The sequence below is a fragment of the Frieseomelitta varia genome, unplaced genomic scaffold, assembly GCF_011392965.1.
Source record: "Frieseomelitta varia isolate USP_RPSP 00005682 unplaced genomic scaffold, Fvar_1.2 scaffold_281, whole genome shotgun sequence".
NCBI classification, from domain to species: domain Eukaryota; kingdom Metazoa; phylum Arthropoda; class Insecta; order Hymenoptera; family Apidae; genus Frieseomelitta; species Frieseomelitta varia.
In genome coordinates, this window is record NW_025110014.1 from 311,500 (window position 1) to 332,493 (window position 20,994).

General features: G+C 32.0%; 3 protein-coding genes across 6 annotated transcripts; 2 read left to right on the plus strand and 1 right to left on the minus strand.

The window, feature by feature from the left end:
* Positions 1 to 1,358: 1,358 nt before the first annotated feature.
* Positions 1,359 to 11,219, plus strand: LOC122529219 (alpha-1-macroglobulin-like). Its single transcript, XM_043655079.1, has 25 exons — positions 1,359 to 1,661; positions 2,158 to 2,318; positions 3,627 to 3,868; positions 3,933 to 4,049; positions 4,156 to 4,322; positions 4,405 to 4,513; positions 4,592 to 4,825; positions 4,921 to 5,163; positions 5,309 to 5,634; positions 5,711 to 6,069; positions 6,143 to 6,279; positions 6,360 to 6,480; positions 6,600 to 6,726; positions 6,881 to 7,109; positions 7,180 to 7,385; positions 7,502 to 7,851; positions 7,960 to 8,192; positions 8,268 to 8,519; positions 8,671 to 9,060; positions 9,217 to 9,448; positions 9,523 to 9,695; positions 9,788 to 10,105; positions 10,181 to 10,238; positions 10,314 to 10,535; positions 10,658 to 11,219. Exons 1-25 carry the CDS (start codon positions 1,570 to 1,572, stop codon positions 10,858 to 10,860), a joined length of 5,301 nt encoding a protein of 1,766 aa, XP_043511014.1. The 5' UTR covers positions 1,359 to 1,569; the 3' UTR covers positions 10,861 to 11,219.
* Positions 11,220 to 11,484: 265 nt separating this feature from the next.
* On the minus strand, positions 11,485 to 18,842 carry LOC122529222 (protein MTSS 2). Of its 4 annotated transcripts, none has more exons than XM_043655098.1 (13): positions 18,708 to 18,842; positions 17,875 to 17,936; positions 17,621 to 17,694; positions 17,404 to 17,488; positions 17,233 to 17,324; positions 16,889 to 17,166; positions 16,503 to 16,802; positions 16,159 to 16,287; positions 15,880 to 16,036; positions 15,508 to 15,801; positions 15,299 to 15,438; positions 14,862 to 15,226; positions 11,485 to 14,794 (listed from the first exon to the last, which is right to left on the minus strand). In XM_043655098.1, exons 1-13 carry the CDS (start codon positions 18,777 to 18,779, stop codon positions 14,152 to 14,154), a joined length of 2,691 nt encoding a protein of 896 aa, XP_043511033.1. In that variant the 5' UTR covers positions 18,780 to 18,842; the 3' UTR covers positions 11,485 to 14,151. The 4 variants fall into 4 exon arrangements, with proteins under 4 accessions (XP_043511033.1, XP_043511031.1, XP_043511035.1 ...); XM_043655096.1 differs by having other exon boundaries at positions 16,491 to 16,802; XM_043655100.1 differs by lacking the exon at positions 16,159 to 16,287.
* Positions 18,843 to 19,556: 714 nt separating this feature from the next.
* LOC122529232 lies at positions 19,557 to 20,774 on the plus strand. The gene is made up of 5 exons (XM_043655126.1): positions 19,557 to 19,704; positions 19,833 to 19,978; positions 20,141 to 20,297; positions 20,377 to 20,496; positions 20,563 to 20,774. The coding sequence occupies exons 1-5, from the start codon at positions 19,557 to 19,559 to the stop codon at positions 20,712 to 20,714; spliced, it is 723 nt and encodes a 240-aa protein (XP_043511061.1). The 3' UTR covers positions 20,715 to 20,774.
* Positions 20,775 to 20,994: the final 220 nt, after the last annotated feature.

The following is a 20,994-nucleotide window of genomic DNA, read 5'->3' on the forward strand; positions in this document are numbered from 1 at the left end:
CACGCTATTGCGTTCCTTGTCTATCGCACAGTTATGTCTGTCCTTGTCGCACGCTGTTGCTCTCCTTATCTACCGTACAGATATGTCTGTCCTTGTCGCACACTATTACTTTCCTTGTCTAGCGTCATTAGACAAGGAACGCACTAGCGTGCGACAAGGACAGACATATTTGTACGGTAGATAAGGAGAGTAACAGCGTGCGACAAGGACAGACATATACGCGCGATAAACAAAGAGGGCGAAAGCATGGGACAAGGACAGACATATATGTGCGATAGACAAGGAGAGCAACAGCTTGCGACAAGGACAGACATATCTGCGCGGTAAACAAGGAGAGTAACAGCGTGCGATAAGGATAACAATATAAATTAGTTCCGGCACCTATCCTAGGGGTGATTCACACGGTGCATGTTTAAAAATCTCAAAGTCTGTTTTGCCCTTTCAAACTGAATTATATATGTTTTTACGCATCAACCGGTACGTACTTTACTTTTTATAAAAAAAAAGGTATTAATTTAAAAAACTTTAATTTTAATTTTGTATAAACTTTAATTTTAAGTTTGTATAAATTTGGAAAGCGAAGAAAACACAAAATGTTTTAATACATCATTTCTATTTTTCCTTATATATTTTGTATACTTTGTATACTGTATACTGTATATTTTGCATTTAAATTTTGCAAACTTGAAGTTAAGACATTTTTTCAACCGAGTATTTAAGGAGGTTTTTCTGGGGTTTCTCCCAATTATAAGATGCACTCCGATAGTAAGGTCATTAAAAAAATGTAGTAGACAAAATGCTGATTGATACATTATTAATGTTGAATTAAGAGTGTTATATTTTCTGATATATTATTAACTTAAATAAAACGTATTTTAGCGTGAAATAGAAATATTAGTATTTATTATTTATTATTACATTTATGTTATAAATATATCTTGTCCTGTTCGTATTACGCACTGAATGGAGAGAATTAAGAATGGAGGTTATCGAGATGTCAAAGATTATAATTGTTGACGAAATTCTTTAAAATGAACAGAATATATCTTATTGCTGATGAAGCTAGCTCGTAAAATATATCGACAAAGAAATGTTAATTAAATATTGAAAGCGATTACGGAAAGCAATAGTGTCTAGAATTCAAACGTTACTTTTTATTATATTCCTTATCTCTGTTAATAATTGTATGTCTCGCTTGTATATTAAAGTTTGATAAAGTGGAAATAAAAAAATTAAACATATGTTCATGTGTATGTTTTGCTCAGTATTTTTACTCACATCAGTATATTTTACTCAGTATTAGCGAAACGCTTAACCCTTCTCCTTACAGATTCAAGGGGTTAATAAGAGGGACTGAACGAATATCGTGCTTTCAGTCCGCATCTAGCGCAGAGCTAGACGTGTATCAGCACGTCGTTAAACGTTCTTTGTATCTTTATCGCATAGGAAACGATACTTGCAATTTAATGGACGGATAAGCCAAATCTTGTATAAGCTAAAACTCGTTAAGCATGTTCGTCAATATAATTTGTCAAAAATAAATATTAAAAACAGTGTGAAGTATAAGAAATGCATACGATGGATAAATTGGTGTTAATAGTGCTGTTTGTTTATTCAGTGGTATTTTTACAGTACTGCGAAGCTACTTCGACTCCAAATCGGTAATATAGTCGATTAAATTCTACGAATTCAAATTCAAAATAAAACGCTGATTATCAATCAAAAACAATGAACTTCTATATTCTAATGAACTCCAATAAGTTATTTATGAGGAAAACGTGCTGTTTTGAACTGCTTTGTCGAGTAATTGCGCAATAATTTTCGTAGAAACTAGATAATTTATAGAAGAAAAAAGAAAAAAGAAAAATTAGGAGAAAAATTCGGTTTAAGAGAAAAAATTATAGTACTGTTAATTAATCATCTGTTAGTAACAGAATATTGATTTATAGAATGATATTAATATTCTTGTTTAGTTAGTGTTATATGATGTCTTATGATGTCTTATGTGATCTTTAAATTATGTAAATTTGATTTACGTAATATATCGACGCACGTCATTAAAGATACGGATGTACTGCAAGGGTTGCAGGATAAGGCAGACAATGAAGTTTCATAGTACTTTCTTGTGCATTTGTGCAAATCTTATTTTGTTTTTAGGGGATATGTGTTCACAGCACCAAAAAGGTTGTTGGCCGGTGAGACCGAAAGCGGATGTTTATCTTTACATAATTTGGAATTACCGGCTCATGTTGTTCTTGAACTAGAGTCCTCGGTAGACGATCAAATATTGGCTCGTACTAGCGCTGTTGTAAAAACAGGTAAGTACGTTCATTTAAAAAATATCTGCAAATCGAAGCGCAAGATAATTTTGAAAAAATTCTACATACTCGACTAATAAAAAATTACTCGCATGTGTTTCATTATTAATTTTTTTCTTAGTAAAGTATAGCTTCGCTGCAAGAATAGATTTATAATTCAATCTGGACCTTTGACACATTCCATATATAGATATATTGGTATCATTTTGATAAGATGCTTTTGTGACTATATACAAGTACATTTAAATACATTTAAATACATATCACGTTATGCACGTAATTAAATACACATTTATATTACATATATGCATCTCTTCAAAATTGATAAACTATTAATCTATATACACTATTGTTTAATTATTATTCATTTTAATTTTAAACAATGGAAACATTGTCCTTTATAGAATTACTACTCAGGAAATTTTATCATTCGCAAAGTTTTTATTATATCATTTTTGTTGTGATAACGAATATAAAGCTTATACTATAAGCTTAAAGGGAAAAATCATTCTGCTAATAACGATCATTACGCAACAACAATCAAACTTTTTTGTTTCTATTACTTAAGGAAAAAGAAATAATTAGAAAAATATTTACAAGTACGAGAATATTTTGAATAATATGTTATCGTAGAGTTAATTTACAATTGCTTAGCTGCACGTAAAATGAAATACTGCGGAATAATCGAAGTTCCAACTTCTGAGAAACTTTTCCTCTATTTTCTTTTGGTTTTTCGTTTTCTTCCTTATGTCTGTCGGTGTTTTCGTCTCGTATCGAACTCTTTAAACAAATTGTAAATTGAAATTGTCGTCGCTTCCTGCGGGGGAACTGAATTGGTCGACTCCCTCTCTGGAGAGGAAATAAGCAATCGCTAGAATATGTACATGGGAAACCCATTTATATTGTTATACATGGGGTGAACAATGAATATTGGCCGTTTAACTCGATCAAAGTCCGACTTCGACGAACAAACATACTCGATGGATAAAAAGACTCGAGATTGCATTAAATTAAATTTAATCGCCTCGATAATTGATTGTTCGTTTACCTATGTTAAAAATATTTTATATTTTCAAAACACATGTATATAATTGTAATTAAGTTGTCTGTTATTAGTAGTTCTTCTTGGTGTAACAATTTAATAATTAAACATTATAAAATGAAGATGTTGTAAGGAAACAAAAAAATAAACGTGTCGTTGAAGATTACAAATATCAGATTTATTTCGCAAATTTCAGAGTTTCTTTTCCGATATCATCTTTTAAAAATTACATATGTACATACATTAATAATTGTTTGCTGTTTTAGGTACAGAAACATGCCTGCAATTGGCAGTACCTTCGCCTGCTTACAGTAGCGCAAGGCTTCGATTAAAAATCAAATTCGACAAATATCCCGATTATGTGGTAGTATCGGAAGCAGCTGTAGAAATTGAGCTTGATTCTTTGCTCACCTTCGTAGAAACCGATAAACCAACTTACAAGCCTGGTCAAGATGTCAAAATTAGGATTCTTACGCTTATGCATGATTTGAAACCATGGCAAAAATCGGTAAGAATTTTAATTTTTTGTTAAATTTATGATGCTTGGTACATGAAAATTTTGTCGTTCGCAGATTCCAGAAGTATGGATCGAAAGTCCATCATTAGTAAGGGTGGCGCAATGGACGAACATAAGCACGGAGAACGGGATGGCTCAGTTGACATTTCCTTTGTCTCCGGAACCAAGTTTGGTAAAATTGAAGCCCTATTGCTTTTATTTAGAAAATAATCTAAATACATCCGAATCTGAAACAGAAAATAATCATACATAATCTGAATAGATGATTTATCTAACAGGGAACGTGGAGAATAAAAGTAATGAAGAAAAGACAATATCCTGAGTTGATTCACACTACTCAGTTCGAAGTAGAAAAATATGTTCTACCAAGATTCCAAATAACTATCAATTCACCGCAGTATATCCTTGCAGATGTGGAGAACGTGACTTGGAACATCTGCGTCAAGTATCATTATCATATTTTTATCAGAAAATTTGATATGTGAATTATTATTAATATTAAAATTAAATAATAATTAACATTATAGATATAGTTACGGTAAACCTGTGAAAGGTAATCTATTGCTAAAATTAACTCCGCAAACACCAAGCTGGAGAAGACTACCCAATCTTCCGGCAATACGTTATGAAACAGAAGTACGTACGTGCTTCCTGTCATATTCACTTTGATCGTCGAAACAGAACGGTATATTAAGGGTGAAATAAATATTTTAGCTCGATAAACCAGACGGTTGTACAGAATTTGTTCTCTCTGGAACGGTTCTTGGATTGGCGCATTGGAAAACTGATCCGAACAATATTGTTCTTATAGCGGAATTCACAGAAGCCGGGACTGGTGTAGTAGAAACTACAATTAGTCGAACCGTGGTGATGCACGAAGCATTGAAACTAAAATATGAAAATTACACACCTAGATACTTCAAGTTCGGTTTACCTTATCATGGAAAAGTGAATTTTTATCTCATATTTATATTATCAGATATAGTTTCGTACAGTTTAGTTTTGTCTTATTTATTCAACTTGTACTGCTTTTTGTACAATAGTTACGAGTTTTACGACACGACGATACGCCTGCCCCAAACGAAAAAATTCAAATTTGCCTGAAAGTACGTGGAAAAATCGAATGGGACAAAGATGTTGTAGAATGTCGTGATTTTATATCATCCACTGATGGCTTCGTCGATTTTGTCGTACCACCACAGCATAAAAATATCGTTTTGTTAAGTTTCGTTGCTACCGCTGTTGATTATCCAACAACGTATTACTCGCCAGATCAACGTTGGAAAGTAGGTAGCATTAATAATAACTTGTTAATATTGTCTATTAATTATCGTTAAGGATTTTTTAATCCTTTTCTATTTTTCCTAAGTTTACAAATTTTTGCATTTTAATTTCTCATCAATTTAGCTCTCACGTAGAACTTCTTCCTAGGTTTTGATGAATCAACCATCAGCATCTGTTACCGTGAACCCTTGGTATTCTCCGTCCGATAGTTACTTAACAGTAGCCAGAGGAAATCAACCGATTACGTGTGGCGAAAAATATTCTTTCAACGTTATGTACACGATATCTCCTAACATGAACGAATCCATTTCCTTCCATTATTCGATCAATTCGAAAGGAAGTATTTTAATATATGGCCACGTGAAACACAAGCCTAATCGGGATACAGTGTTGAATTATTCCGAATTTCATAATTTATTAGGTTCTATTGCATCTTCTACCAACAAAACGGAAGAAAATGCTATAGTACACAGGTATATTTTTCCAATATTTCTCTTTTCTCTGCGTCTTTCAGATCAAGTTATTAATAATAGGTATTTGAATTTTTAGGTTCCCTCTGAGCGTCAAAGTTACACCAAGCATGGCTCCAGTCTCGGAATTGTTACTTTATTATGTACGATCAGATGGTGAAATTGTTGCAACCACTTATACAATCGAAGTTGGCCACTGTTTTGAGAATAAAGTAAAAACTGCCTGGCACACTGATGTTCAAACACCAGGATCGACCACACAGTATCACGTTGAAGCTGCTCCTGGATCACTTTGTGGAATTTCTGCTGTAGATAAATCGACCCTATTCCTGGGTAAATCGAAATCTAATTTGATTAGTGCCACTCAAACTTTCGACCAGTTACGAAGATTCCATCCAACTCCAGAACCTCATTTCCCATCGGCGGTTCATTGTAAATGTACGTTTCTAAATTACCTAATAATTTGTTATAATGATGATATAATTCATTATATTGAATTTGAATCGTGCAGCAATGGCATCGGAAGGAATGAACGAAGAGATTAATCATTTCCCACAGTTTGCCGAATTGCGACAAAAGAGAAACGCAAAGTACAACATAATATACAACAAAAGAGTTAACTATGTAGACGCAGTACAAGCATTCGTCGTAAGAAATTTCTACGTACACGTAAAAACACGTCTTTTTAATCTTAGGTATTCTAAACGATACGATTTTGATTTCCATAGGATTTTGGAGTGATTGTAATGAGTGATCTCATATTACAAACACGACCATGCCCATGGATGTATATGGAACACACGGACTTTTACCGTGTATTTACACATAGTATCAAGTCGTTCAATTCAGGCAAGTATACTTTATTAATCGTTCTTGTTACTAATGAATGTAATCTCTAATGAATGTAATCTTAAATTTTAATATAACATAATTAAATATAAAAGTACTGAACTTTTAATTCCCAATAGCGGAGTTCGCAGTTGCTGCTGCGGCGATGGATCCAGGAGTAGGCTACGTTGACCAAAATCCATCTCAAACGGCCACACTTAGATCATATTTTCCTGAAACATGGTTGTGGGAATTGGTGCCTACCGGGTATGATTGAACTATTTAAAAAAAAATATATAAATATTTATAATTTTAATATTTTAAAAGTTGCAACAATTTTTTTATATTTATTAATTTATCATTATAATAAACGCACTGCAAAATTTATTAACAAAACTATATGTTAAATTATCTTTCATAGAAAAGAAGGTAAAGTAACAATAGAACGCACGCTTCCGCACACTATCACCGATTGGGTTGGATATACAACATGTATTTCGCCGGTCCACGGTCTTGGGATAGCACCACCGACCAGCATAACAGCATTCCAATTGTTTTTCCTCGATTATAGCTTGCCGTACAGCATAAAACGCGGAGAAATAATCCGTTTCAAAGTGTCTCTTTTTAATTACGTGCATCACAGTTTACCGGTAAGTACGTGAAAGTCTTTCATAATTCGATGATATATTTAATAATTCGTTATATTCACTAATGCAACAGGTGAAAATCAAAATGGAGGAAGTCGATGGAATTGATTTGCATTTGTCACATCCTACCGCCTCGTTTTGCGTAAAACCACGAGATAGCATTGTTCACCAATACATTCTGAAACCACGAGTAATCGGAGAAGTTAACATAACAGTTGCTGCTTTCATAGACATTGATTACCCGGAACCATGCGGCCCAGAGACTGTGGGATTTACGCGGTAATCACGAATAAATAAATAGCTATGCATACTAAAAAAGAAATTAGAAAAAAAAGAAATAAACTTTAACGATAAAGTTTACTAATAAATAAATAACTGATCTATTCATGTTTAAGGGACGTAATCATGAAACCGATTCTAATTCTACCCGAAGGTTTCCCCGTGGAAGAAACACAATCTACGTTGATTTGCCCGAAGGATTTCAGCGATGATTCCGCGTTTATATGGGAATTAACATTGCCTGAAGACGCAATACCAGACAGCGGAAGAGCGTACTTAAATTTGATAGGAGACATCTTAGGTCCGGCTCTTGAGAATTTAGATAAACTTGTCCAGTTACCGAAAGGCTGCGGTGAACAAAATATGGTACGATTCGTCCCAAATATCCACGTAATTAAATACCTGGATGTGATCGGAATCGATAACTTTGAACTTCGAGCGAAAGCTATCAGAAACATGGAGAAAGGTATCGATAGAGAGAGTGGAATATTTTAAAATATATATATAATTAATGTACTTAATTGAAATGTATTTTACGAAATCAAAAAAAGAATTGCATATTTTTTGAACGTAGGATATCAAAGAGAGATAACGTTCAAACACCTAGATGGTTCTTATTCCGCATTTCAACATAGCAAAAGTTCCATATGGCTAACTGCATTCGTATTAAAATCATTCGCCCAGGCTGCGAGTTTAATTCATATCGACGAACAAGATCTTAAGCTATCTGTTAATTGGATTACGTCGCAACAGCTGGAGAATGGTTGTTTTCCAGTAATAGGTACTGTCTTCCACAAAGAAATGAAGGTTCGTCAAATTGGCAATGATATAAACTTTCAACTATTCAAATGTTTCAATAATTTGCAATCAATTTTATTTTAGGGTGGTCTCCAAGAATATGATAGTTCGTCGTCAGCTATAACAGCATATATCCTAATTTCTTTGCTTGAATCTAATGTCCCTTTGTCACCGTCTGTTGTTAACAATGCTCTTAATTGTTTGGAAAAGGGAATAACTAATGGCCACGATAATTTATATACTATGGTTCTTACTACATATGCATTAGCATTGTTAGAGCATCCAAAAGCTAATTCCAGCATGAGATCTCTGATGAATCTTGCTACACGCCACAAAGTACGAATAAATATATAATGAATTCGGAAATATGAGAATGGACGGATGTAATTAATAGATTAAAAATTTCAGTTTAAATTCTTTTTGAGATTTACTTGAGAGTTATTCTTTAAAAATAATGACTAACGAATGAAATCTTTTTATATTATAGAATCTAGTTTGGTGGGAGGATAAAACTAAACTTTCAGTTGGTCTAAGCATCGAAATGACTGCGTATGTGATTCTTACTTTACTGAAATTAGGTGGTGAACATTTAATTGAAGCCTTGAAAGCTGTTCGCTGGATATCAAAGCAAAGAAACGCTGAGGGTGGATTTACGTCTACTCAGGATACGGTGCTTGGACTGGAAGCCCTTACAAAATACGCTATGACTATACATCATGGTAATACCGATTTATCTGTCCTCGTCACTGCTAAAGGGGTGGATTATGTCTACAAACTACATAACGAAAACCGTGTAATTCTTAAGCAAATTCGTTTAGCTGTTCTACCAACTGTCGTAGAAATCTTTGCTCAAGGCGAAGGGTGTGTTTTAGTGCAGGTAAAATAAAGGTCTTTATCTTTTTATTGAAGAATATAGAGACTTTGTTAACAATTTTATAAATAATTATTTACTTAATGTAATTTTAATATAAGATTAATAACAATATCTTCCTCGGTGCAAATTATATTAACCATTATGTTAAACTAATTTTAGAGTAATCTGAAATATAATGTCCCACACAGTACTGGTTCGGATGCTTTCGATCTTTCTGTTAGTGCCCGTTCTGTTACTTATGGAAGCGAATGTTCGTTGCAAGAAATTACAGTCTGTAGTCGATATAAACTGGCAGATGAGGAAAGTAACATGGCTTTACTCGAAGTTGGAATGATAAGTGGCTATGTACCTGATCCAACGAGTCTTCAGTCGTTATTAGATCCATCTTCAAGTAAAGTCATCTTGTTTTTATAAATGAAACAAGCAATAGTACACTGTTAGTTGAGATATATTCGTAAATTGCAGAAGTGAAACGATTCGAGGAAGATCAAGATATTGTTACTATTTATTTCGATAAATTGACTGGGCAAAAGACTTGCATCTCGTTTAAAATAATACAGGAATATTTTGTCGATCATCTCAAGCCAGCAAACGTGAGACTTTACGATTACTATCAGCAGGAACTTACCGTGTTCACTGTAAGTCTGGACGATTTCTATTCAATCTCTCTCTCTCTCTCTCTTTCAAAAAAAAAAAAAAAAAATCGTAATGGTTAATATAATATTTTCAGAATTACACAATTGCTTCGATTTGTAGCAGCGCGAAACCGGTCGACGAGCAAACAACGCCAAATCAACTGGCTACTATGAAACAATACAAAGAATTTAATACAAGTCCGGCGAATTTCTCTTTCGTCGTCATCAATCAGGAGCTAGCAGTTCCAGATGGAATGGAGGGACCAGTCCCAGTTTATATGAAACCAAATACCTATGATTACAAAACAGAAATGGCTATAACTACCAATGGATTATCCGATTTAACGTCGACATTTTCACTGGAAAACCAAACTGTCCCAACTATACAAGCGGAGGATGAAGAATCTACAGAGGTATTTAAATTAAACGGACAAAATACAGAAATAAACTAAATATGAAAAAGATTCATCGGAATCAATTTCTTACAGATTGAACCGAATATTGAAATAAAAAACACTACAATAATCACCGAGACGAATATTCCGTGTAAGTGAATGTATTTTACAATCTACAACAATTACACGTACAATTATTGTTTCTCACGTTACATGTTACTTTTAGCGCCAACGGGAGAAAACCAATCTTGTCCTGTATGCATGCAGTTACCGTCAAACATTAGTGACATTTATTGTTCGGCAAGTAGCGCGGTTAAAGTAGCAGTTAGACGACTTCGTAAAGTGAGATTGCTGCTGGACTTGCATGCATCCCGAGAAGTTCAACGTCTTCGTACAACGATCGAGTTTACTTTAAGTCCGAATTGCTCCTGTTCACAATTAGATAATCGTACGTAACGTTCCATCTTACAGGATATACATCGATAAGTTAAATCACCATATCTCAATACACATAATACGTACACTGTTTTACAACGTATATATTCAGTATAAAAAAATATTTCCTTGCAGCTGGAAATTTAGCCTTAATTATAAACAAAGATAATGACTTTCTTGCATCCGGAGATCAGAAGCAAATACTGAACGATTCGTTTCATATATATGGTTTACCAATGGTAAGCGGTGTGCCATGTAAATTGGCAGAGGCACGTGCCTCCTGCTTCAACGAAGAGAACATTCAATGCACGTATGAAGATCCCTTGATTTATGGTTAAATTTAGCATTTTTTTATCTACTTTAATGTTACACAAAATGTTTGAAACCAAATGTGTAAATTTCTATTACAAGGATATAATACTATATTTTGTTTTTTTTTTTTTTTTTTTAACTAAACTAATTTCGCGCAGAATATATACACAATTTCTTCTTTTATCATTTTCTTGTTTTCCTTTTTTTTTATCTACAAGTATGTCAATTACATAATATATAAGTAATCATAGAATAAGTTACGTATGCACTATGCCCACGTGAAAACATAAACGAACATCATCATCGCAATTAGTTATATATCAGGGAATGAAAGGTTCCTTTGTTTTTAAACAGATTGTGAATAAAGTTTTCAGTATATAGTAAATTGATTGATTTACTCCTTCACGATTACCTCTTCATAATATGTATATATTTATGTATATATGTATATATTGACAAGTGAACACGCAAAGAAGCGAATGTTGGTTTTTTGTTTGTTATACTTTTATTTATTATCTTTGTATCTGATTTGCTACTGAAATAATTATTACAAATTAACAATCACCTCTCGAACTTTTACTACATTAAATATTATTTTATTACAGCAGATTTTACGGTTATCTATTTTATTATTATGCTCTTTTTATTTATTACTATACTCTAAGTATTTGTCATTTAATGCTGAGAGAATTAAAACATTTTTTCTTTCTTTCTTCTTTTTTTGCGCAACAACAAAGCATGCTGACTACAAGTCATTGCTTTTTTCCTCCTTTTTTCTTTCTTCTTTCTTTACTTTTATTGTTATTTATGTTATTTATGATATTCGCCTTCAGCATTAAATATCAAATCGCATTATCACTGGAAATGAGTTAGCTATTTGTCCACATTTGTAAATGGTAAAATGTTTACTCAAAATAAATAAGACTATTTGCATTGTCCGCTAGAGAAACTACCCGTCGCGATGCTCCACTAAAATAAAATGCAGTATCTAACTTGTATCAGGAATGAAAGGAACAATTTTTAAATGTCTATAAATTGGCAGTAGCGTTTTCAGTTCAATTGGCGTCGTGTCCAAATATTTGAATTATACTATATAAAATGGATATTTTTTTTTTTTTCGTTTATAGTTGGTACAACACCATTTATCCGCGCCGAATAAACAATGTGGTACATGTAGTACATATTATAGAATCCTATAATGATCGCAAATGATCAACTTAAAAAAACAAGATGGTTAATGATACTAATACCAATGCAACTGCTATTACATTGGGATCAAAATTTGGATCAATTTGTTAAATATGTGTGAAGATATTACATTCATCAAAAATGTATCAACGCACTAATCTTTTCTCGCCGATCTGAGATACACATATACGTTTATTTTTAATATTTACCGATATTGAAACAGCATTGCCCAGGCAGAACACAAGTACTGGGACGAAATGTTCACCCAATATTTGCGAGAATATTGGTCGAACGTATTGGCAGTAAATGCTCTCGAATAAATAGTAAATGCACATCTCAACAGTTCTCGTAACATCGTGGATATTGATATTATAAAACAGTATTGTACAATACTTATCCTAATGTCAAAAAACACAGTAATACAAAAATTCTGATATGTAGAATCAATATGCAAAAGACAGATGATATAATCACGAAGTATTCTAAATACAAATTTATTATACTATTCTGAAGTATGGATACATTTCCAAACTAGGACTAAATTGATATTGTCAGTTTGCTAGAAATGTGATACAACTTAAGAATGTTTAAATAGGACCTTTAAATGATTTAATCATTTAATAATTTTAATAATTTAATTATTGCAATTTAAAAAATTCCTTGAGTTTCTAAAGTTTTCAATAAAATATTGTTCATATATATATATCGTTCGTCATTAAAAAAAAAAAAGATTGAACATTTTTCAGATATTTCAGAATTAACGATCTTTCTTTTTTTTTTAAGTATCACTTTTCTAGCAAGCTATAAAAGACAATTGATATAATCTAAAAAAACTACACTAAGACAATATAAAAGCTTTCGAATTGTTCGTGAAAGAAATAATAACGCAGTAATACTGTAGTCTGGAAAATATAATATTATTTTATATCGATATTGAATAAATATTAAAGATATAAATCTCGATGGAATAATCGATCCAATATAAAAACTAATTCTAAAATTAAGTTCTACCTGGGCAGTAATACTCATACACATTTACGTTCAATTTTGTCATACCAAACAGTATTATACTGGTTGACAAATTCTACTATTAGAACCTGTGCTCATAAGGAACACGATATTGAATAAAAAATAAAAGTAGTACGAAATAAAAATAACACTTGTGCGCTTCATACAGAAAAATGAAAGACTAATAAAACAGGTAAAATTAATCACTATATGTAAGACTCGAGCTCTATATTAAATTATGTAAGCAGTTTTTGAATTTTTTCTTTAAATTAAAATATAAAGTATTTTACTACTAAAATTTAGTACATCATAAAATTATTAGTATATCAGTCAAGTTTTTCATGGTATTGGCAAGCATTAGGCATTAGTATTCATATAACATCAACTCGAATTGAGATCTAGAATTGAAATAAGATATAAATATACTACTTTAGTTTATAAATATATTATTTAAATCTTAATATTTTTAATTATCAAATACGCGTATGATATAATAAAATTAGACTTTCTCATATAAGATAATCGTTTAATCTTCGCACCTAATATATATACAGAGTGTTCTGAATTTAAATATTAAAACTTCGGGAGAAGAAGATTGATAAACTAAACTGTTTCTTTTTTTGCGATTTTCTTTAAAATGGAACAAAAACGAGCAAATCTTCAAAAGACTTTTTTTTTAGTTTATCGCTCCTGTTTACGTTTCCAAAGTTTTGACATTTAAATTCCTGTATATTATGATAATGCAAAATATAAATCAGAGCTTGATTTAATATAGAGCTTGCTTTTCTTACACAATTATAAATTTTAATGAAACTAATTATGACTTTAACGAATTCATATAAAGAATTTGCTTTACTCTTTGAATTTTATATCAGAGCACCGAAGTGCAAAAAAGTCAGTTTAACAAATTATCAATTATCAAATATACGTTCATACATATATATATACATATACATATACATGTACATATATATGCGTGATAAGCGCAATTTTATTTGACAATGTAAACAGTATTGTTCAGACCTGATAATGCGTGTTACAATTGTAACAATTATCGCAAATATCATTCAAATACATCAGAGATAACAAAGGAACTTGTACAAACGTCGTTATTATGATGCTCAGTAAATTTTAGGTGCTGAACGATCGTTGATGGGACCACTGGTCTTTCTCAAAGAGGTACCTTTTCGTATTTGATCCATGAGAGAATCTCTGACTTGTAAAGGATCCATAATAGGTACACGATTACCCATTATGCGTCTCACGCTTGCTGATCTACTCGTTGTATTATTTCCTTGTAAGTTTTGCTGTTGCTGTGCTAATTTAGCATTCAAAGTTTCAAGAAAACCAGAGGGTGTTTTAGAATTTTTACTTATCTGCTGTTCAATGGAGTGCTTTCTGGCAGATTTAGGACTACTATTTGTATTACTGCCACTCGTAGTATTATTACCTGTACTGTTAATGAGTTTAGCACTGAGAACCGCCATAAAACTTTGACCAACTCCTCCCGGACCTTGCCCTTGAATATTTACACCCGTAGTTATTTGTGTTGTATTTGAACTACGTTCTTGAGAAGCTGAACGGATCGCTGCACAAGAACGTTCAACAGAAGATCGAGTTACTTGCAATACGGCATTATGTGGTAATGTAGCAGAATTGTTATGCGATTGTGCTTGTCCTGTAGCCTTTCGTAAAAGAGATGGACTAGCAGGTGTATGACGTAATTCTGTAAGAGTCCTTACTGTTTCAGACACTGAAATAGACCTGCAATATGAAAAAAGATTAGCATTTTATGTCACTTTAATAGAAATAAAAGAAAATTATTTCCTACCGCTGAGGAGTCGGACTGGCTGTAGGTGAAGAACCTTCTAACAAAAATGCTGGTGGTGGAGGAAGATTTTCAGTTTCGTCACATGCATTATCAGTACGTTCATCATTAGAACCTGATGAAGGATTATTAAATGTGGCAGTTATAATAGTAGACGTTCGTCTTGTTGGTGGTGGAGGTTTATTCACTTGTTGCATCGATCCTCTACGAACTGTTAAAGTAGACGTAGCACCAGGTACATTCCAAACATTCTCACTTGGATTATGGAGTGAATGAGAATGTGGTATAGTAGTTTGACTTCCATATCCACTGCTAGACTCAATACTAGATTCTGATGTTTGACTTCCATCTTTTTCCGTAATTTCAGTCTGACAAAGAAGAAATACATATATTCATATATATATGTACTTGTACTTATATTCAGAGAATATTATATATACCTTTTCAGTTCCTGGCGCTGATAATGAAACAGGAGGTGGTGGTAAAGGTAATTGCATCTCTTGAGCACGACTTGCAGCCAAATTTGCTAATTCGTGCATGTTCACATACATTGGTTGTTGAAGTTGATGAGTTGCTAATTCTGTGTTATATCATAATATTACATACTACTTTCTAAACATTAATGTAAGTGATAAGAATTAATATACACCTTTTGCTAAGTGTGCTGGAAGTGGTAACTTAGGTTTCCCTCGAGGACTTCCAGGAGGTTCATTTTTTACTGGAACTGTTGGTCTCTCTAAACTGGAACATCTGTTTGGTATAGGAGGGCGGTGACTACCATTATTTCTACGCAATTGTACTCTGGATGTTTGTTGATTAGAGGAAGAACATGAAGAGGAAGAAGAAACTGGAGAAGCAGGTTGACTATGACAACAACCACTATTATCTGGAGCTTGGAATGTGTAAACACTGAGTGCTGGTCTCTGATGGCCTTTTTCGTAAGCTACAATAATTGATATAGTATTATAAATAATGAATTATATTATCCTTAAACACAAATTTTAAATAATGTTTCTCTTACCAGAAGAAATTGTGTGCGGCCGTTCGTTAATTGTATTCTGATTTTGTCTATCATATTGAACTGATGTTTCCTGCAAGTCAGGCCAAGTAGCAGTAGTTACAGGTCTTGTTGTAGTACAACCAGTATTCTGATTAGTTTGAGAAGACACATTTGATACCTACAACACATTAATTTAAATAACATAAAAAAATGTATGTATCAGAAAATGTGCTCTGTTCAATATTGCAAATAAAAATAAAAATGAAATGCTTGCAAGCAACTAATTCCTAACAACCTTACCTGATGTTCAGAAATTGGTTGTGTATATAATGTGTCCTGAGAAGTGAAGCCAGAGTCACGGGAACTACCGTTTATCAAATGGCGTAGTGTCATCATACCGTTGATGCTGGAGGGCCTGACACCGACAGGCTACAACGAGTACAACATCGACTACCACATACACTAAACCAATAGCATTCATGCTATGATCTATAAGCAACTACTTGCTTGAAACATAGCTAGTGCATAGTGAAAATGGTGAAACTAATGTGCCATGCATTACGAAAAGTTGACATTCTTAATACAGTAACTAGATAGAACGGAAAAAATGTAATAATGATTGTTTATCTTACTGTAATTTTCACCTGGGAAAGTGATCTATGCCATGGATGCCCAGACGGACTTGGATGACTTTTACAAGAACCACTGCTGCTACTGGTCAACGAACTGATTGAACACATTGAACTTTTTCTAGATCCAAGTGACAGAGAAGGACTTGAGGGCGGTGTAGCAAGTGACCATTGTGTCACATCGCAACCTTTTATATCTGTTATCACTTGTTCTGATGCAGGAGGCAAATGATGTGGAGAGGCTGCATGTCGTTGTAGTTGATCAGAAACTTCTTGCAAATGAGTCAGTTCCATTAACATTGCAATTTCTTCATCCTGCAATTTTGTTTAAGCTCACTATTAACAATATTATTTGAAATTAAATTATTGATTATCCAGTAATTATAATTAATTTTACTAACAAGTACTGGTTTTAAAAATCTGGCAAGAAGACAATATCTGCCCCTTTCTTCGAGTAAAGCCGCGCGAACGGCTTTTCTTTCCGTTTCTTCTAAACTTAATCGTTTTTCTTGAACAACAGCAGCTGAAGACTCTAGCATTCGATTCAATTCAATATCACCTGATGATGTCCCGTGTCCTTGTGATTGTCCTTGTAAATGACCTTTTCGTGCTTTTTTCTTTTGCAAACGTAATGTGTCAGTAGATCGCTTTCTTAGTTCTGCTTTTGCTTTCTTATATTCTAAAATAACCAGAATTTCAGATATATTTCAACATTTTTTAAAATTCTATTATTAAATATACTAACCTTTAGCATGTTCTTTATCTAAATTTATTAGAGACTTTCTCCAATCTTCTAATTTTTCTTGAAGAGGTAATACCAAGCAATCCATAATAGCACTAATGAGAAAATATTTAAATAAATGATACTTATATTTAATGAATAAATATGAAAAGTTAGTGTTTAATGAAAAATTACCTAGTGAACGATTTCATACGTGTTTCTACTGCTTTATGTCTAAGACATATCCGGGTTAAAGCAGTTCCAATTTCTTTTGTTGCACCTTAATTACAATACTTTGTTAGACTAAATGTTTTATAACGTTTACATAAAAAATTCAGAAAAAAGAAATATGGTACAAATAAATTGATATATAATTATTTATAATAAATGTAAAAAGTAATAAACAATTTACCTCTTGCATTAGTTGCAGCATCAGCAATTTTTTGAAAAGTATCAAGGTATGCGGAAATAGCTAAAATGGCAGCCCTAAAAAAAGTAAAAATAAAAGTACAATACATATTACATTATTCTAAAATAAATTTTACAATAAATTTTAAGTTTGTAGTAAATTTTATTCTTATCTTTTTCCTATGTTTTATACTAGTATAAACTTATACAATTAGCGATACTATTTACCATAGAAAAATTTACAAATATTATCATTACCTTAGACAAGAATGTAATTTGGTTGCTTTCGAAATTAAATCTTCCCATAATGGTGTTCCATTCTAGAAACAAAATTTTATAATCTTTTTTTATTTTTAAAAACAATGAATATATAATGTTTATACATTGTACAAATATTAGTACTTTTATGTCATTGAAATATCACAGGAAACATTTAATACAGTGATGCAATCACATACGCCTACTTATTTTTTGTGATTAGATAATTTCCTGAACTAGGAAACTACCTTGAGAAAAAAGTAAATTGTTACATAACTATGCTATGCTACATGCATTTTTATGGCTGTTTAACAAGATTAAATAATATTTTACAATACATATATAATAATAAAGACATTTATTAAATAGAATTATGTTAAAAATGTATTTGATTACAATATTACAATATTATGTAATTCAGTTATTAGCTTTAATTAGAGTAACAAAATATACACATTTACTAACTCGTAAAAATAAAAGAAATATTTTGGAGTCTTGTAGAACTGGAACAAGTGTAAATTACCTATCGTCCTCGTTTTACCGTATTGAAGTATCACAATGGTTTCGGAGAATAATTCTCAGAATCAGTACGATAGAACAATACTTTCAAAAAGTACCGCAAAAAGAACTGATTGAATATGTTATCTATTCGGTCAGAATAATTTCACAATATTTACGAAATATATGTATTAAGGACAATTGCATCGACAACGCGCCTTGGCCTGCATCGTTACTTGTGCAAAGATAGAAAAGCATACAAAAAACAATGAACAGGGAAAAACGCGGTCGTGTACAAACAATAAATATCGAACACCAAATCAACGTTACCTTACCTTCATGTCAGTTATAATCTGTTGAAAGAGGCCACCCAAAGCACTGCACTCTCTTTCAATTGTTGCATCCATTTTTGACTGTCCAAAAATTTTTTCCTTACTTGGCCCCAATAAAGTTCTTCCACATTAGAATTCGTAAAATAGCTTCACTTTTTGTTATCCATGTAGATATGTACAAGATCTCCATAAGAATACTGGCGATTCGTAAGATTCGCCATTTTCGTAACAAGAGACAAGTTTGAAGTAACACAGGGAAATACAACTAAGTGTATTTATCTACACTGAATCCTTTCATGTATATATGTCACGAATGATTCTGAAGATAACGATTTGAAATCGACCGATTACTGTACAACTTTCACAGTTATTCTCCAACAATTTGGAATCATAACACCAATTGGTTTTGTTAAGAAAAATTGTAAACACTAGGGGACGGGTATCTCAACACAACGCACTCATTCTGAAAAGCAAGTATGGCTCTCGTTCGCGTCTGCGTCGACTCTGTTTTCGTTGTAATATCTGAGAGTATCTCGGGCTCCCTACGGCGACCCCGTTTCGCAACTTTAAATTGAGGATTCGGGGTATATCTAATCGTTACTCAGGGTAACGGCTCTCTCTACCCCTTGGACGATCACTTCCGGAGTATGGGCATTGAAAGAGGACATCCTGCATCATTGCTCGCTTATTCTGATTGGTTATAGAGAACAGTTATGGGGAAATGTTGCTACATGTAGATTCCTATCTGCTATTCTTGTTCCTAGATCGTGCGATTAAAACGGATTTCTCGGTCCAAAAAGTATTGACACAAAACGCAAGTGAAACAGAAAATAATTCAAAGAAACAAGAACCATGAGTCTTGTATTAAAACACCATGAATCGTTTTATGACACATTACTTGGATATTTTACAGCGTCAAGTGAAATTTTAAACATTTTTAAATTTATTACCGCTGCTGGATTTGTTGTAGTTCTTTCTTATATATTTCATTATATTCATGGTAGATATGTTTTGAAATTTCAAATTTCTAGTAATTAGTTGCATGCCAATTAAGATCTTCCTAATTATTATAATTAGTAGAGATCTTATAATTATAAACGAAAGAAATATTTTTAATATGAATTGCAGATTATCGTTATAAAAGAATCGCAAATGAGCCGAAATGTAACTTGTTAGAATTACAAAAATTTGAGAATTATAATCGTTTAATTGCCAGACATCATAGTATTATTAGTCATAAAGAAATGATAAAAGCTTTGGAATATGCAACTGATGTAAACTAAATACTGTTATATAACATGAATTATATTATAAAATATTACATACAAAATTTCATATGAAAAAAAATTTTTAAACATATTTATTCAGTTCTTATTCTTTATTTTATAATATACTATTTTTATAAAATATGTATCACCATATATATTATTTTTTAGAGATGTTATGAAAAATTTTATGCATTAAAATGCATAGATATAATAGTAAATTGTCCTCAATTGGTAAATGTAAAATCTCTACCTTATGGTTTAACACCTTTTCATCGTGTTTGTTTTCAAGGTCATAAGTGTTTAATTGTTTTTATGTTAGCAAAGGGTATATATTTACATTACAATATATGATATATTATGATACAATACATGATATAGATTCATTTCTAAATTTGCATACATAGGTGCTGATCCTTTTCTTACTACATTAATAGGAGAAAATGCTTTATGTATGGCAATTTATTATTTTCTCAATAATCCAATGGATACTGATTTTTCTTGTCTTGAGATGCTTTCAGAAACTGGTTAGTTGTATAAATTTATTTTATCATTAACAGATGATGTTTTAAATATATTTTCTATTTTCACAGGATGTGGATTTGGTTTTAAAGATAAGTACTACAATAATTTGTTAGAAATAGCATTTAATAAGAACCACATAAAACTAGTACAATGGTTAATTTTACATTATAAAGTCTCTTCACACAAATCCTTGCGTTGCCTTTCTACACCGCCAATATGAAAGAATTATAAATTTAATTAACATATATATGTATATTTTCATTAGTACTATAAGTAAAATATTATACAAAATATTAGAAATTATCTTAATTTATTTTTATGATATGTAATTACAAATTAAGTTAAGATATAGGTTATAAATAAAAAATGCAATATATTGATTAAAATTAATTAATTACTTAATGATTTCTCACTAGAAAGTTTTGATACATTCAAAAATAATATGTATTACTATTGCTCCTAATAAAATCAAACATTGAATGATAAAATTAAAAACATTG

What these genes read in the sequence shown, in the direction of transcription:
- LOC122529219 (XM_043655079.1), top strand. Translation starts at nt 1,570, where the DNA reads ATGCATACGATGGATAAATTGGTGTTAATAGTGCTGTTTGTTTATTCA. An exon ending in GCTACTTCGACTCCAAATCG is followed by an intron (nt 1,662 to 2,157) that starts GTAATATAGTCG and finishes TTTTGTTTTTAG; the next exon opens with GGGATATGTGTTCACAGCAC. An exon ending in AAGGGTGTGTTTTAGTGCAG is followed by an intron (nt 9,061 to 9,216) that starts GTAAAATAAAGG and finishes AACTAATTTTAG; the next exon opens with AGTAATCTGAAATATAATGT.
- LOC122529222 (XM_043655096.1), bottom strand. Translation starts at nt 18,779, where the DNA reads ATGGATGCAACAATTGAAAGAGAGTGCAGTGCTTTGGGTGGCCTCTTT. An exon ending in AAATTACATTCTTGTCTAAG is followed by an intron (nt 17,695 to 17,874) that starts GTAATGATAATA and finishes TACTTTTTTTAG; the next exon opens with GGCTGCCATTTTAGCTATTT. An exon ending in TTTCCCAGGTGAAAATTACA is followed by an intron (nt 16,288 to 16,490) that starts GTAAGATAAACA and finishes TACTCGTTGTAG; the next exon opens with CCTGTCGGTGTCAGGCCCTC.
- LOC122529232 (XM_043655126.1), top strand. Translation starts at nt 19,557, where the DNA reads ATGAGTCTTGTATTAAAACACCATGAATCGTTTTATGACACATTACTT. An exon ending in TGTTTTTATGTTAGCAAAGG is followed by an intron (nt 20,298 to 20,376) that starts GTATATATTTAC and finishes TTGCATACATAG; the next exon opens with GTGCTGATCCTTTTCTTACT. An exon ending in TGAGATGCTTTCAGAAACTG is followed by an intron (nt 20,497 to 20,562) that starts GTTAGTTGTATA and finishes CTATTTTCACAG; the next exon opens with GATGTGGATTTGGTTTTAAA.